This window comes from Camponotus vicinus, unplaced genomic scaffold, assembly GCF_025532165.1.
Source record: "Camponotus vicinus isolate PSW18456_S1 unplaced genomic scaffold, iyCamVici1.0 SCAF_12, whole genome shotgun sequence".
Classification (NCBI taxonomy): Eukaryota; Metazoa; Arthropoda; class Insecta; order Hymenoptera; family Formicidae; genus Camponotus; species Camponotus vicinus.
The window spans coordinates 15,576,807-15,592,142 of record NW_028141948.1 but is presented as its reverse complement, the minus strand read 5'-3'; the positions used below and the strand labels follow the sequence as shown (position 1 = coordinate 15,592,142).

Below are 15,336 nucleotides of genomic sequence, written 5' to 3'. Positions count from 1 at the left end.
TTCGTCAATAGACGAAATTGTGATTCGTTATCACGTGCTCGCGAGATGCTTACTCCAGTTCACATAAAAGCTCTTCAATGATAAATCCGCAATTTCTCCGTCATTAACAAGTGGCAATTGATGTGCAGCAGGATAGGTCGGCGACATCGCCGTCACATCGACCGCCGAGCGCCGATCCGGCGTCGGCGGCGGCCCTGGAGCCACCCTGGGGTACCTGGGCCATGCCACCCACCCGAGCACCACCGCCGCCGCCGTCGACGGACGACCCGCCCAAGTCCACCCCCGTACGTGAATACCGGTGCAGCTACTGCGGCAAGCAGTTCGGCATGTCGTGGAACCTGAAGACTCACCTGCGAGTGCACACGGGCGAGAAGCCGTTCGCGTGTAGACTCTGCGTTGCCATGTTCAAGCAGAAGGCGCATCTACTGAAGCATCTCTGCTCGGTGCACCGTGGCGTGATAGCTGCTCCGGACAATACGTTCTCGTGCTGCTTCTGCTCGTCGTCCAACTTCGTCAATCTGCAGGACCTCATCAGGCATCTCTCGGGGCCGCACAATAATCTACTGCTCAGCAGAAATCTACATCGCGAGTACAATCACGAATAGCGACAAGATCAAAGGCCATCCGGTGCTGAAGAGTGCTCCTCGAGCGCGCAATGATGAATCCTTGGAGCAGGCTTCTCGACGCTCCTAGGATTTTTATTTAATGACGCGATCGAGACACTCGACTTTTATTCGGATCATTTTAAAAGTTACAGGCTGTGACATCCATAAAATTATCACTCAGGAATCTTTTTTAAATTATTGTACAAAACATTTATAGTTTAAAAATGGATGCGTGATCTTTATATTTCGAGAAATAATTTCTTTTTTCTAAAACTTTTTATCATACCGTCAAAAAAGCAACGAACTTAATTTACATATTAATTTTGGATAGTCCAGCCACAGAGTTATTTTGATCTGTGAATATAATAAAAAGTAATATGTGCCTTCATTACAAGTAAAGTGCGGAAGCAAGGCAAGAACAAGAGCGATTTATATCCAAAAACTATTTTATCACAAAGATTGAAACAAGAATTTATTTCTAAATATTATAATTTGCTTTCTTTGATTAGATACTGTTATGAATTACACTTGAAAGTTTAGGAACGCACAAATTGTTTCCTTTGAAAATAATATTTGTAAAGTTGTGCCGTCGTCTTAACGAAGAAATGTACACCAGATATTATGCCCTACCACATAAAATCAATTTTTGATATATTCAAGGTGCATTATTTATAGATATTCGTGCATCGTAATTCTTAATTACAAAGAAATAATAATATATTTCTCTTATTTAAATGTATATATTTATACATGTTTTATATCAATATTAATCAATATTTAATATTAATCAATTTAATATTAATCAATATTAAAAGAGACAAGAAAAAGAATTTAATCAAAAAGGAATGGTTTTTATATCTGTTATAAAATCTTTAACTATCAAAAAACACAGCACAATTTAATCAGATTTATAAAATATCATTTATTATATATTACGCAACTAGAGCATAAAAACATATTATATTATATTGTAATATATATTAATATAATATATATTCTATAATATATATGTGGCTATAATATATTATAAATTAATATAATAAATTTCTATTAGAGAGAATTTATATATTAATTAATGATAATATGTGTATTAATGAATGATATTATAAATTTTTTTTTCTTACATATATAATTTACACAGTTCTCAAAATTATTATGTTTTCTTCGAGAGTTTTTTATATCTATTGATATTAGATATAAAAAACACTCTTGCATGAAAATTTAAATACATACTTTTTGGAGCGTTAAACAGCACGTTGCCATCTACTCAAGTAATTAACACTCACGATACACAAATATCTGCATACAATGCTCACGCTTTAAGTATGCCAAACATTGGTACAACCTGTTAAAACATAAATTGTATCTGGTGTACGTACAGAACTTTTTTCGGTTCAGATAAATTTGCGTGTAATGTCTAATATTTATGTAATATTTAAAGAAAGACGCAGATGAAAAATTATGCATTTTCTTCGAAGACGAACGGCACGCAGCACCGGAGAAGCGCCTTTGAAGAATAACGAGGATAAAGAGTCGATTTTACACAAGTGAAAAAAAAATCTTCTCGATACTAAGGTCGCTCGGTTGCGACTTTTCAGAAAGTATCTCATCGTTACGCATAAGCAATAAGTTTGATAAGACACCTTTGTTAATGCTCGACGTCGTCCGTACATGTCGAACACGATCGTCGAACATAATCTGGAAAAAGTACAAGAATGATAATGAACGAACACGGGGGTCAATTATTATCACGCGCCAAATCTTGACGAGCTTGTAGGAACGAAGCGCCGTCTCTTTGTCGCGTCTTGTTTGTTGTTATTTTATTTTAATCGCGCACGCGGCATCCGGAAAGACGTCCCGTTTTACCTCAGCCCGCGTGCGACACTAATCTCACGATGTAAATAATGTTAAATAGGAACGAGCGGAAAATGAGAGACGGACTAGAATTTATTTATTTCACACTTATCGCAAAGGGACCAACCGACTTTCCACCGATTTCTGTCTTAGGTAGATCTTAGGTGTCCTGCCCACCAATCGCCTTCAACTAACTGCTCGTACGTAGTTAGTCGCTGTACGGTTTTGATCGCAAACATACATGAAAGTATCTCGTCGGGATGCTGAAACGGTATAAATAAAGAGAAATGGGAAATCACGAAACGAGAAGGGGAAAGCACGACGAGGGAAGAAAATATTATGGGCGAACACGAATCGGAAGACACGTTTACGATGTTTATAAATTATTGATGCAATTTATTGTAATATCTAGTAAACGTCGACGTTGTGTTAATACTCTGTCTTCTAAAGTCCCGTCTTCCACATCGTCGCCTCTTTCCATATCCTCTTCATATCCTCATTCATGGTTTTACCCTTCGGTATGTAACTCAGCGACTCGAGTGCCTTGTCAAATGGGTCCAAATTGGTCGATTGGGCAGTGATTTCATGTGTTCATAGTCTTAAGGGACATAGACGTTTAAGATGACGATAATGAGCTCGCTTAGGAAATGAAAAAAATGTTAATGAGTTCACGTACAAGATTTTAAGATTTATTCGAGTTAAATTCAACTTTTCGTTAAGGCTAGTTAGATCGTTGTAAGTAGCTTTCTTCTCTCTATAATTTCATTTTTGTTTGACGCAGGACGTCATATTTTTTTTTCTTTCTTCTCTAGGTAGGCATTATATTACCTAAGGTGCCTTGAAGAAGGGCCTCGGCCTCTTTTTTGCTCCTTAAAAGTTTGTAAAACCACCTCGATGATACTCGAAAATGTGACTTTAAAGGACGAGAAAAAATGAATTGGTCGATTGACGAGAGAGACATATCTGAAAACTTATTATTTTCAATGTGAATACACATTCCATATATGTGCATATATACGAAAGTATAAAGACTACTTTTAATGCAGCAATTGATCGAATCGTAATTGTGAGGAATCGCAAAATGAGCAAGATACCAAGATACGTGTATTATAAATCTAAAAATCTAAAAATTGAAGGGATCTAAAAATTAAAGTAACTGTTCTCTAGCGAAGTGTAACGCTTCGATATGCTCACACCAAAGACATTTTCAACAAAAATTGTCAAATAAGATTAGTTACACAGCAAATGCAATTTTAGTTTTTAAAGCAATACGTGACATTTTGGACAACAAGATTTTTTTATACGTAAGTTTTAAACGGCGCGCACACAATTGTACTTGAAAGATATTACAATCTTAATATATACTTAACTGCATAGATATGTTATCGATTACAACGCGGAGATAAACAAAGTAGGAAAGTAAAAGAACGCTTAATATTGATGTATGCTAATGACAGTAAATTTATCTTTCAACTGAATTTTAAGTAAATAGTCGTGTCTAGGTAAAAATTACGCAAAGATGCAAATTTTTCTTTCCGTCTCAGAGTCATATCATCTGTCAAACGAAGCGCGGGAAACACGATCGCGATCGAAGTTGCTGTTTATTCTTGTAAAATAAAAAAATAAAAAATCGCAATCGCTCGGGGTGGAGACCAATCGATCGGTATGTCTTCTTTATTCTACCGCTTTTTTCCGTCATCACGAGAATATCTCGTGACGAAGACGCGTATGTACATCGTAATGGAGCAGAAAGCGAGGTTAGAGGGGTGGTGTGCGCTCTCGCAAAGCCAGGCAGACAATGGCCAGCACAAAACACAGTGAACGTAATGTGATACTAAATGATAATAAAGCTAAAGTAATTATTATTTAGCGCGCGGTGTCGCGTCGTTCCCGTGATCGGCCCGTCGCGGGCTCTCGATGTGACCCGGAAGAATCTTTGCAATCGCGAAGGCGGGAGGAAACCGATCGAGGGATGATCTTGCGAGTCGCCTATAATAATTAAATAAACGCGATCGGCTTTATCTCACCGTTCCCTTTCCACCCTTATCACGTGCTCCCGATTTTCGATCGTTCCCTCTTCTCGAGCCGTATAAACGCACTAGGATTATGCATTACAGATTATTTTATTGTTAATTAATTATGTTTAGCGCGCCCACACATCCGGATGTCTCTCTCGAAACCGTGTCCGGCGAGGGAAAAAAAGAAAGAAAGACAAAGATCTCGAATTCGACTTCGCTTTCGACAGGCAAGTGGATCGGAAATGTAGAGAAACACTTAGGATTATTCGATGCCAAATCGGTTGAATGATAAGTTGAGTGATTTAAGAATAGATAAAGATTTAAAGGATGTGTAAATTGGCATATAATTTTGTAAAAACAGAGAAAAATGTTGATTTGCTATGATTCTTCATCACCGTTTTGCGAAGATAGCGTCTTCTTTTCCTCATCTCGGGCATCCGGGTGAAACTTTGTAGATTTTAAGCATTTTCCAAGCGGGGCGCGAGCTTCGTGTGCTTTCTTAGTGTTCATAGGTTTACGAAAAATAAATTAATTCAGATGGAAACACTGTGTACAACAAGATAAAAGAAAGCGAGCGTAATCGAACTAATATGTATTATCGATTTTCCTTCTCTCATCCTAAAACCCTCATCATGAAACCCTCTATATTTAAACAGAAATTGCTTTTTCAAATTTAGATATTAAATAATTTTAATAATTTTGATTCATTCTGATTAAAGAAGATAATAATTTTGAAAACTCCTTCGCAAAATGTTATTTTTTAAAAACTTTTAAAATAAAATTTAAAAAAATTATTTTATACACACAATTAGAAAAGAAGAGAAAGTTCGTGTTATATGATACTTGATGAAAAATACATTGACATTAAAACAATAGATTTTATTGCATGCCTTGGAGATGAAAGTGCAAAGAAAGAATCTTTTACACATGTAAGATTTTCGTGCTACAGAGTCACATACCAGTAATTTCTACTTTTTTATTACTCAATGATTCAAGCCGCTGATTAAATACACCGGGAATAGCTGTCGCGTTGCCTTTTAATTACATTAGACCGTCTCCTTCATCAAGATCAAAACATTAATTGTCATTTTCGCGAAATGCGCATAGCGGTTCGTGGTTCGCAAAAGAATCCCACAAAAAAAGGAGAGGCTCAACGTCGCTGGCTAACGGTCCGCGAGGGACTCTGGTTTTGTATAAAAAGAAAAGCCGCACACACAGTGCGAGACCCGTTACCAGTGGGCTACGTTCCAGCAAGATGCCGTATGCCATGTACATCCAATCTCGACAGTGTCGATTGCATAATTACACTGCGACACACACAACCTCCGTTCTTCGTTTTGATTCCTTTCAGAGGGATCGGTCTGCACCTGCTCCGCACGTAAATACGCGTTCATGCAAAGTTTCAGCTCGCTGGAACTGGTTTTATGAATGAAGGGATGAAGATAGATGCTTGTAATGGAACGCACAAGTAAACACAATTTGTGTGCATCACATAAGGAATCATGTAATAAATATTTATTATATTAATGCAAATTGATTAATGCATTGATTGCACTTTTTCGACATGAGATATTTCAACGATATGTGGATTTTTAAATGTTTAACAATGATAATAAATTGACGTATGCAAGTTTTGTCGACAAATTGGATCTTATCAATCAAATTTCAGTAAACTATGTTAACTTTTATCGCAACATTAAAATTATAATTAATTCGAGATAATGTCAAGTATTTATAATATGTATGATTTTTTTAAAATTTATTTTGAATTTGATAATATTTGTAATTTGATAAGAAGAAGAAAGATTGTTTAAAAAAATTATAAATGTACAACATTTATAAATTGTAGAAGGTTTTAAAAGTCTACCAGCATTCATTGCTTCTGCTCCAACTGTCTTTAATTAAGGAGCATGATTTAAATTGGAGGTACATCAAGAGTCGAAATTCTTCTCCGTTAACGACGCATCATTTAATTCGGGAAATTATTAGGAACTTCCACGTAGCGGAAAGAGCTCTCTCTCTAGTAATATTCCCAAAGGGATTGGTGTCTATAGGTCTGGAAGTACCGTTCATCTTGAAGTTGCATAATCTTGCATTTCTGGTTCTTGGTCGCTGTCGCCGACCAAGATGGACTTGCCAAGAGATATTCGTAGGCGCATCATCATTGACCAATGACCATCGTCTGCTCGCCCAGGCTCTCGGGCCGCGGAGAGTACCGTAAGAGTACCAACATGTGAGTAACACAGAGGGGGTAAGACCGCTCGGTCAACGCTCCTGCTATAATGTATATAAAGGTTGGGAATCCGACGGATACTCGAGGCAGATCACCATCAGACATGTTCGGGAAGATCATCCTAACGCTTTCGACCCTGGCCTGGGCCAGCGCCCAGATTCCTAATCTGGGCTTCTGTCCAGAATACATACCCATGGCGAACTTTGACATGGAAAGGGTGAGTAATTTTATTATTTAGCTTATATTTTATTACATTTTTTAATTTTTTTTTCAATATATTACACTTTCTTTCGATTATGCATTTATAGATTTATTTATAGATTATATTATAGATATATTATATTAATTATTAACAATTATATTTTTTGTGTGTTAAATTTGTACGTTAAACGGTTGGTGGAAAATATATATATCACTTATGGCCATTTTTATCAACGTTGCTTAACTTTAATCTTAGCTTAACTCATCCTTTGTCTTTTTCTAAAGGAACAGTTAGAAGGAGACGAAGAGTGAGTTAAGCTAAGATGAAAGTTAAACGACGTTGGTAGAAACAGGCATCAGTCTGATTGTGAGAGAAATGATTTTTTTGTTTTTCTCGTTGATAGCCCATCATAGTAAACATTATGATTCTTTTGCCAGACACAGATATTTTTATGCGACTCATCGTTAATATTGATTTCCATATAATGGACTTGATATGTTTTCAGTTAATCTTAACATATGAATGCAACAATTTGATCTGTCATTCTAGAATATTTATTTATATATTATAATGTTACGAATATCGGTAATATTTAAATAAAAAAATTTGTGTAATGATTAAGATTAAACTTTTCGAATATTCGATACTTTACAGTTTCTTGGCGTTTGGTACGAAGCCGAGAGATACTTCCAATTAAGCGAAGTGGTATCTCGATGCGTCATGACGAATTATACCAAAGGTACCGATGGTAGATACCACGTGAGCAATCAAGTCACGAATCGTTTGTGAGTATACACTATGCGTCTCCATTTCCAAATAATCGAATCGATTTTTTTTTATTTTTTGTGTAAGTGAGACCAACTATCAAAACATGGCTGGCAAACAAGCACTGTTTTAAAGCTTCAAGTCAGGTTTAATTATAAACATTTTAACATTTTATACAAGGATAACATTTTGATCGCGGTTCCGGCGAAAGTGTTTAAAACGATTGTGAAGAAAGGCCTCTAAAAATTAATAATCCACTTAATAATTGACTGTGTTCATTTTTATCGATGCCGAAAGGACATGAATAAAATAAATTAATTTTTCTATTATTCTTTGATTTTGTGCAATTTTAGTTTAATTATTTAATAGACGCGCATTCTTTTGACAAATGAATTTCTCATTATTAATATTTCTGACACATTTAGTACCGGTGTAAAGAGAATACTGGAAGGCGAAATTAAACCCGCAGCTTCCAAGGCCGAGGAGGGTAAACTTCAGGTTAAATATACTACAATTCCACTGACACCCGAAACCAAGTACTCGGTACTCGAAACGGATTACGATTCGTATGCCGTTTTGTGGAGTTGTCAAGGTATCGGTCCTGTTCATGCGCAAAATGCCTGGGTAATGACGAGGCAACGAATACCACCTGGAGAAGTGCTTCAAAAGGTATGTGCTTAATAAAGTAAATGCATTAAAATATTACGCGCCTTAAAATCCACGATATGTATCAGACATGTACAAGACACACATACACACATACATATATGCTAAAACTATTATTATTCTTATCTTAAAAAGATTATTCTAAATAGCTTAGTTATCTCGTCTAAGAAATTATCGTCCAATTAACTCCTTAGTAATTATTATTATGTAAAATTAATAAAATTCTTAATGTAAAATCTAAGTACTTATTTCTTAATAATCGACATAATTTTTATTTTTGTCGCAGGCTTATGGCGTTCTCGACAAATACAAGATATCAAAGACGTTCTTCGTGAAAACCGATCAGGCGGATTGCGCCTATCTGGAGGCGGATACTCGCATAACAGAGAAACCCATCACGCAAAAACCAGCGGAACAGAATTCGCAAACGGCCGAATCGGACGCTAAATCGGCCGTCGTCCAGAACGATGCCCACATCGAAGCGAAGGAAGAACCGGAAGCTGGGATTTCGGCCGAGAAAGCGACCCTCGACGCCCCGAAGATAATAGCGGAGGAGTCCGTAAAGGTCGAGCAGTCCGTAGACACCGTTCCCGAACGGATTCTAAAGATAGCCGAGACGATAAAGGAGGAGGACGACGTGCATGCTAAAACGATCATTGTCGAAGTTAAAGAAGATATCGCCGCGGAAAGCGCGAAGGAGAAGAGCGAGTATCCGAGTGAGACGGAGAAAAAGACTGTCTAGGAGTATTTAACGAGATCTGTTAGTTGGCGCTTAGCAAGGGCATATTCGGGGATTATTCGATGGTCTTAGGCTCGTAGCGGTTTTCTCCTTGTAAACCAGTCTCGCTTAAGTACAGCAAAATCATTAATCATTGTCCCGTAGGCGCGTTGTCGTCGCTCGAGGACATGGGGTTGGCATGGCGCTTTGTTTTATAGGCTTACGTACAAATGTAAAAAAAAAGAAATGAAACTAAAAAAGAATAAAGATTGTTATAAAAAAAGTTTTAATAAAATTTGCTCGTTTTTGTGTCTTCGTCACTTCCACTTTATTGAATAGTATGTAAGTAAAATCGATTAATTATCAAACATATGGCCGGCGTAATTTAAATGTAAATTAATGTAAAGATAATTATGTTTGATTAATTAATGACAATTTTGATTAATGGAAGAAGTAACTTTATTAAAAGCATTCTTCTGTGTAAGATTTTTACGGGCATTGTGATAATTTGTGGGTCGTGCGAATATATTATGCGAGGGAAAACGATTTACGGACTCTTGGAAAGTCTTTTCAATCCATGCGTCACACGACATGATGCCAGTAAAAGCTAAATATGTCGTGGCGTTTTCATTGTGGACAAATATAAGCGGGTCACGTAACGGATACATTTTTCCATATCATTAATAATTTGATTTTTTGTTTCGACAATAATAATGTATGAAAAATATCATTCAATATATAAATAAATTGATGTGATGCCAAATATTGACAATTAATCAAATATTTCATATTCAAATATGCAAATAAAATTAGAAGAATCTGAATTAGAATTGAATTAGATAAATGGATAATAAAATATAAAATTTTACATAATATTTTTATTACATTTTAACATTTTAACATACATAGCGACTCATCAAAAAAAGGAAGAAATAAGAAACTTGAATAATATATACATATTTTTTTCGTATTTATAAAAATATAAAAAAATATTCAAATTGAAAATTTATCCATAAGGAAATATTTCTCGATAGTGCTTTCTTTAACCAGGATTATCTTTCATGTTTCTTTCTTATTTAATGAGAGCTAAGTAATTAAAATTATTTAGGACTAATGTAATAATTTGTGACGTATAAATGTTGATTAATTCGCAAAGTAATAGAACTTGAAATCAATTCAAATTTTATATTAACTGAAGTGAAATATCCTTTTTTAAGTTATTCAAAAGTTAATACTAACATGTTATTTATCGCTGTAGATATTTTTTCGGGACGTTGATTTTTGTTTGCGATTGTCAGCAAATGATCGAGCATTTTCGAAAGCAGTCCATCGCACCCGATCGCGAAATAATTCACGTGTCTTTGAAATCGGTGATCATCTATTGGTTAATGGCAAATTCGAGACGGGTTTCTTGAACCCCGGACGTACCGTTATTGACCCACTAACTGACAGAACTCTGCCAAACGCATTCAGTCAACGAGTCCGTCTTCGCAAGCACGAAGTGAGGAATAAGAAGCACAGTCACCTGCGAACAGTTCGTCGCGCGAGGAGTATATTGAATACCTCAATTCCGCATATTGGCATTCAACGCGTATTTCTTTCCTGGATACGATCAAGGTCATCAGGTGAGTATCTCATTTAAATAGTAAAGTAAAGTATCTCATTTAAATAGTAAAGTAATCATCGATACTCTTTACTTCCCTCCACTCTCCCCTTTGTGCTCTAAGCTTCCAATTCACCTGCTTTGTCTCGTTGAACTTCTTGCAAATACTTTGCTAGCAGAAACTATTTGCATAAATAATCATTTTCGCGAAATAAACAGAATGGATGAAGGAATAAGAATTAAAATCGGTTAAACTTAAATCATCTGCATTAAAATTTTTGTACATATATTTGATTCACATTTAATATTATGGCATCTTAAGAAAGACATGGGGACATTGTTAGAATTTCAAATCGTTTATACAATATCGTGAAAAAAATAACTACTCGAAATGATTATCTCATCTGATATTATCTCATTTTTTTATGTGTCAGTGCTTGTATATAAGTGAAATCAACACACGGGTTTATATAATATGAATGATAAAAACTAGCAAAACATTCAATTCATAAACATCATAAAATATGACATGCAGAAATAACGTCATTAGTATAAAAAAAATGTACCGCGATATAAAAGAGTGCACGCCTGTTTCTTTTCAGTTTTTCGCTAATATAGTTACGTAGACTGACTGAGCGTACTTTAAAAAGGTGAAAAGAGAAATACTCTCGAAAAATATTCTCGAAAAGTTTGCTAAAATCAACGTAAAGCAACTTATAAGCAGAAAAATATAGTGTCATCTGAATTATGCCGTTTTAACAGCGACCATTTGATTAGAAATGTGAACAATTTTCTACGATTATAGTAACAATTCTCGGCATACATACAGTATTTCAATGAGATAAATACGAGATTTTGTTTGAAATTAGATTTACAGCATCTTGTATCTCTCGAACAAATACAGAAAGAATGTAATATTCCTACAATATAACGGATCGAAGATTCTAATCTCTTCCAACATCATAAATTGAAAATTAAAATTAATTTGATAGTATCTGTTCATTTGAATTAATTTGCATACATATAGTGCTGAAATCGATTGCTGTTTATGTTGTAAAAATAATTTTACGTTCTACACATCTATATTTCTAATGAAAACTTGACTGATAATATACATTTTTTTCAGAGAAGAAAATGTTACGAATATTTGTAATCGTTATCATCGCAAATTCAGCAATGGCCCAAGTACCATTTTTGGGTACATGTCCAAATTTGGAGGCAGCGCAACATTTTGACGTTAATAAAGTAAGTATCGATAATATATCGAAGGTTAATAATTCTTTAAATTAATTATCTAAATTATTATGCATAAGTGATAATGAAGTTTTTATGATATAAAGTAATAATTATTATTCTGTCCGAAAATAAAAATTTTTTTTTACTTTTAATTATGTTCTACGTATGAAAAAAAATTCATGTAAATTCTTTAATATATTAAATGCTTTAATAATATAAATTAATTATAATTCAAGTTGAAATATAAGAATATATCATAAATATTTCTTTTTTTTTTCAGTATTTGGGAAAATGGTACGAAGTCGAAAGATACTTTGCGTGGTTCGAATTTAGTGGAAAATGTGTGACAGCTCATTACAGTCTGAACGAGAATGACACGGTGAAGATCAATAATAAGCAAATTTCATCATTGTGAGTATAATAACGTTCATATTCGTAGAATAATTTTAGTCATTAATAGAGAGAAAGAAAGAGAAGAGAAAGAGAGAAACAGCATTGCAGAATGATCAGTTGAATAGTTGCCAGCAATTATCCATTTGGAATAAAGCTCTGTCTGCTTTGCTTAGAACTGGAGTTGCATCGAGTATCGAGGGCATTGGAAGGTTAATTGGCAGATCCGATGATTCTAAATTAACCGTTACTTTTCCATCCTTGCCACTATCGTTTGATGCGCCTTATTGGATTCTGGATACAGATTACGAGTCATACAGCGTTGTATGGAGCTGCACAAATCTCGGAGTGTTCAAGTAAGTCTCATTTAACGATGTTTCATAAAACGAGAGAGAGAAAAGAACATGTTAAAAAAAAAGAATAAGCTAGAATTTTCAAAATTTGATTGGAATTGAATATATAAGTTCTTTTCCTTAATTTTTGTCATTAAATATCAACTTTATATTCTCGTGTATCTAAATGGAGGAAAGATTTAATTTTTAAACTGTTCATGTACTTTAAATATCATCAAGAAAAACTCAAAGGTATTAGATTATTAAACAGTTTTGTGCTAAGTTCTTGAAATTAAAATGTATTTTTATTGCAGCGTACGAAACGTTTGGATTTTAACACGAGAACCAAAGCCGCCAATTGCAGTTTTAGAGAAAGCTTACCAAGTTATCGATAAAAACAATATCAGCAGAGCATATTTTATTCGGACAGATCAGAAAAACTGTCCGATTTCGTATTAAGAATGGTCTATATATATTTACAAGGAAAAATGTTTGGTGAAGAATGAAATATTTTTTACGATGATTCTTTAGATTATGAATTTGAAATATCTAATTAAAATCAGAATACTGCGTGGTTATGTTTCATACTTAAAATCTTTTCCATATCTGTGATTTTTAACGCAATATGTGTAAAAAATTAACTTATAGACTTTTTAGACTTATGGACTTATAAACTTTTTTACAATGAAGTTTAGGAAGGAATTTAATAAATTAATCGGGCACATATAGCATCATTATAAATATAATAGATATGGTTATAATTGTATTGATAACACTTTGAAAACGCGAGATATGAGTTTTAACTTGTTTATTTTTTGATATATAATTATTAAATAAAAAATAAAAGACAGAATAGAAAAAGTAACATCTTTCAATATTTAGATACTGAAGCGTCTGAGTAATAAAATAATCTCGCGATCAAAGTGTTAAGATACAAATATGTACGATATATGTACATTTTATGTTTATACTTGTTTATATTTATATTTGTTTTTTTTATAGTATAGTTACTCACAATTGTTAAATGTTCATTTAATATATCATGTTTATACATAATATTATTTATTAAAAATATATTGCAACACTAAAAGACTGAAAGACAATTTGTCTTAACTTTTAAAATTGTTATAATATTTTTGAATGAAAAAATATTATTTATCAAATCAAATAATCTCATCTAATTTATTATCCATATTTTTCTACAGATTTTTCCCAGTAATTATAATTACAAAAAATAAGAAATTTTGCGAAAAAAGGAATCTTTTTTCATTGACATTACTACAATCATACATTTAATAATTATATACCATTTGGATTGCTGTGAAAATATATAGTAGTTTTATGTATAGAATAATTTAGATAATAATTTCATTTGAATTACTGATGTGTCGTAAACTTAATCACCGACGAACGATCATGTTGGAATCCTTCGATGAAATATTACCGAGTCCGGGAGTGTGCCGCATGGCTGTGGGCACCGACGAGATACAGTTAAATTCTTCCGGGTATTTGCGTAGTTTGAAAAATCCGCTATACGCTAATGCTCTCTTAAAAAATATAACGGATAAAGTAATAATTATAGTGATAACAGAAATGCAGTTATTCGAGGAAAAGATTATTACGTTGATATATGTGTAAACTTATGAAATGTTAACATAATAATTTAATTGTAAGATAAAAAGAATCTAGAGTTTTATTAAATATTTTATTTATTTTCTGATTAATTAATATTAATAGTTTAATAATTATTTTCATGGGAGGAAAGTTGCATTTTTATACATTATATAGTAGCATATTATTATTTTTCTATTTACATAGTTAATACTTATAAATAGATATAATAAATTAAACTCATATATATGCATGAATGCACGAATACAAATAATTCATAAAAATATTTTTTTGATTAAATCCTAATCTTTTTACTTTATGATATAATATATTGTTATTATTTTATTATCTTTCACAATATTTGTTGTAAATTCACAGTATTTGTTGTACAACTTTCCGTTATCGATAACAAATAGTATTTTTATTTGATAAAACATTTATGTTTGTTATTTTCGAAGCAATCAAAATGATTGATAATGACATTTTTCTTTAATTATCTCCGGGCCAATCGAGGCACTTGATCGTGACGAGAATTTACCCATGGTTGGTTGTTTTTGGTCGGATGAAAAGTTTCAGCTGCAGGTATCAGAATCTCTGTTGCAAGATCGCGCAGCATATCCAAGCGCGACCGCTTCAGTAGCCGATACAATTGGTCGGTAAGAAAAATTTTCTTAAACCAGTTATGAAAATTTAATTATGCAAAACGACACGAGAAATATTTAATCGGCCATTAAGTTAACGATAATTTACGTACGCGAGCGAGCATCCGCTTTATAATATTACATACATAATACATGCACTGATGGCACGTACAGTGTTTTATTTATCGCGCTGGAGAAGGAAGCTAATGAATGGCTACGTGAAAAGTTTCATTAATAGGGTAGTAAAAGTTTCGGGGCAATATAATCAACTACAAGAGAAAAAAAAGATAGAACGAGAGAGAGGGGACGCCGGGTCACTCAAATGTGAATCAAAATCGGACCTAACAATGCCCGGTATTCCTGACGTCGGACGCCTCTCCCACGTTAAAAATGCGGGAAATGATCATGGCCGAAATAAATCGGACCGACGAAAACATCGCGCGCAACAATACCTTTAAATTA

General features: G+C 33.8%; 3 protein-coding genes across 8 annotated transcripts in view; all 3 read left to right on the top strand.

Moving 5' to 3' along the window:
- The window catches only part of Ken (zinc finger and BTB domain-containing ken and barbie protein), a 36,313-nt gene extending 31,251 nt beyond the window's left edge, over positions 1–5,062 (top strand). For 2 of the 3 annotated variants that reach the window (XM_083084520.1, XM_083084522.1), the window contains exon 6: positions 129–5,062. In XM_083084520.1, coding sequence (XP_082940646.1) covers positions 129–605 — 477 coding nt within the window. In that variant the 3' untranslated portion in view covers positions 606–5,062. The remainder of the gene's footprint in view (positions 1–128) is intronic. The other variant, XM_083084521.1, reaches the window with a different exon arrangement.
- Positions 5,063–6,744: 1,682 nt separating this feature from the next.
- Positions 6,745–9,292, top strand: LOC145962981 (apolipoprotein D-like). Its single transcript, XM_083084523.1, has 4 exons — positions 6,745–6,927; positions 7,567–7,697; positions 8,103–8,346; positions 8,630–9,292. Exons 1-4 carry the CDS (start codon positions 6,760–6,762, stop codon positions 9,083–9,085), a joined length of 999 nt encoding a protein of 332 aa, XP_082940649.1. The 5' UTR covers positions 6,745–6,759; the 3' UTR covers positions 9,086–9,292.
- A 1,230-nt stretch (positions 9,293–10,522) lies between these two features.
- Positions 10,523–14,346, top strand: LOC145962750 (apolipoprotein D-like). 4 transcript variants are annotated; one of them, XM_083084061.1, is made up of 5 exons: positions 10,523–10,686; positions 11,791–11,909; positions 12,181–12,311; positions 12,467–12,646; positions 12,937–14,346. In XM_083084061.1, exons 2-5 carry the CDS (start codon positions 11,799–11,801, stop codon positions 13,079–13,081), a joined length of 567 nt encoding a protein of 188 aa, XP_082940187.1. In that variant the 5' UTR covers positions 10,523–10,686; positions 11,791–11,798; the 3' UTR covers positions 13,082–14,346. The 4 variants fall into 4 exon arrangements, with proteins under 4 accessions (XP_082940187.1, XP_082940184.1, XP_082940185.1 ...); XM_083084058.1 differs by lacking the exon at positions 10,523–10,686 and adding an exon at positions 11,230–11,314; XM_083084059.1 differs by lacking the exon at positions 10,523–10,686 and adding an exon at positions 11,309–11,445.
- The last annotated feature ends 990 nt before the right edge of the window (positions 14,347–15,336 follow it).

Bases quoted from the DNA above. Each gene is read 5' to 3' on its own strand.
- LOC145962750 (XM_083084061.1), top strand. From the start codon at position 11,799: ATGTTACGAATATTTGTAATCGTTATCATCGCAAATTCAGCAATGGCC. The intron at 12,312-12,466 runs GTGAGTATAATA...TGCTTTGCTTAG, and splicing joins AATAAGCAAATTTCATCATT to AACTGGAGTTGCATCGAGTA. The intron at 12,647-12,936 runs GTAAGTCTCATT...TTTTTATTGCAG, and splicing joins ACAAATCTCGGAGTGTTCAA to CGTACGAAACGTTTGGATTT.
- LOC145962981 (XM_083084523.1), top strand. From the start codon at position 6,760: ATGTATATAAAGGTTGGGAATCCGACGGATACTCGAGGCAGATCACCA. The intron at 6,928-7,566 runs GTGAGTAATTTT...GATACTTTACAG, and splicing joins CGAACTTTGACATGGAAAGG to TTTCTTGGCGTTTGGTACGA. The intron at 8,347-8,629 runs GTATGTGCTTAA...TTTTTGTCGCAG, and splicing joins CTGGAGAAGTGCTTCAAAAG to GCTTATGGCGTTCTCGACAA.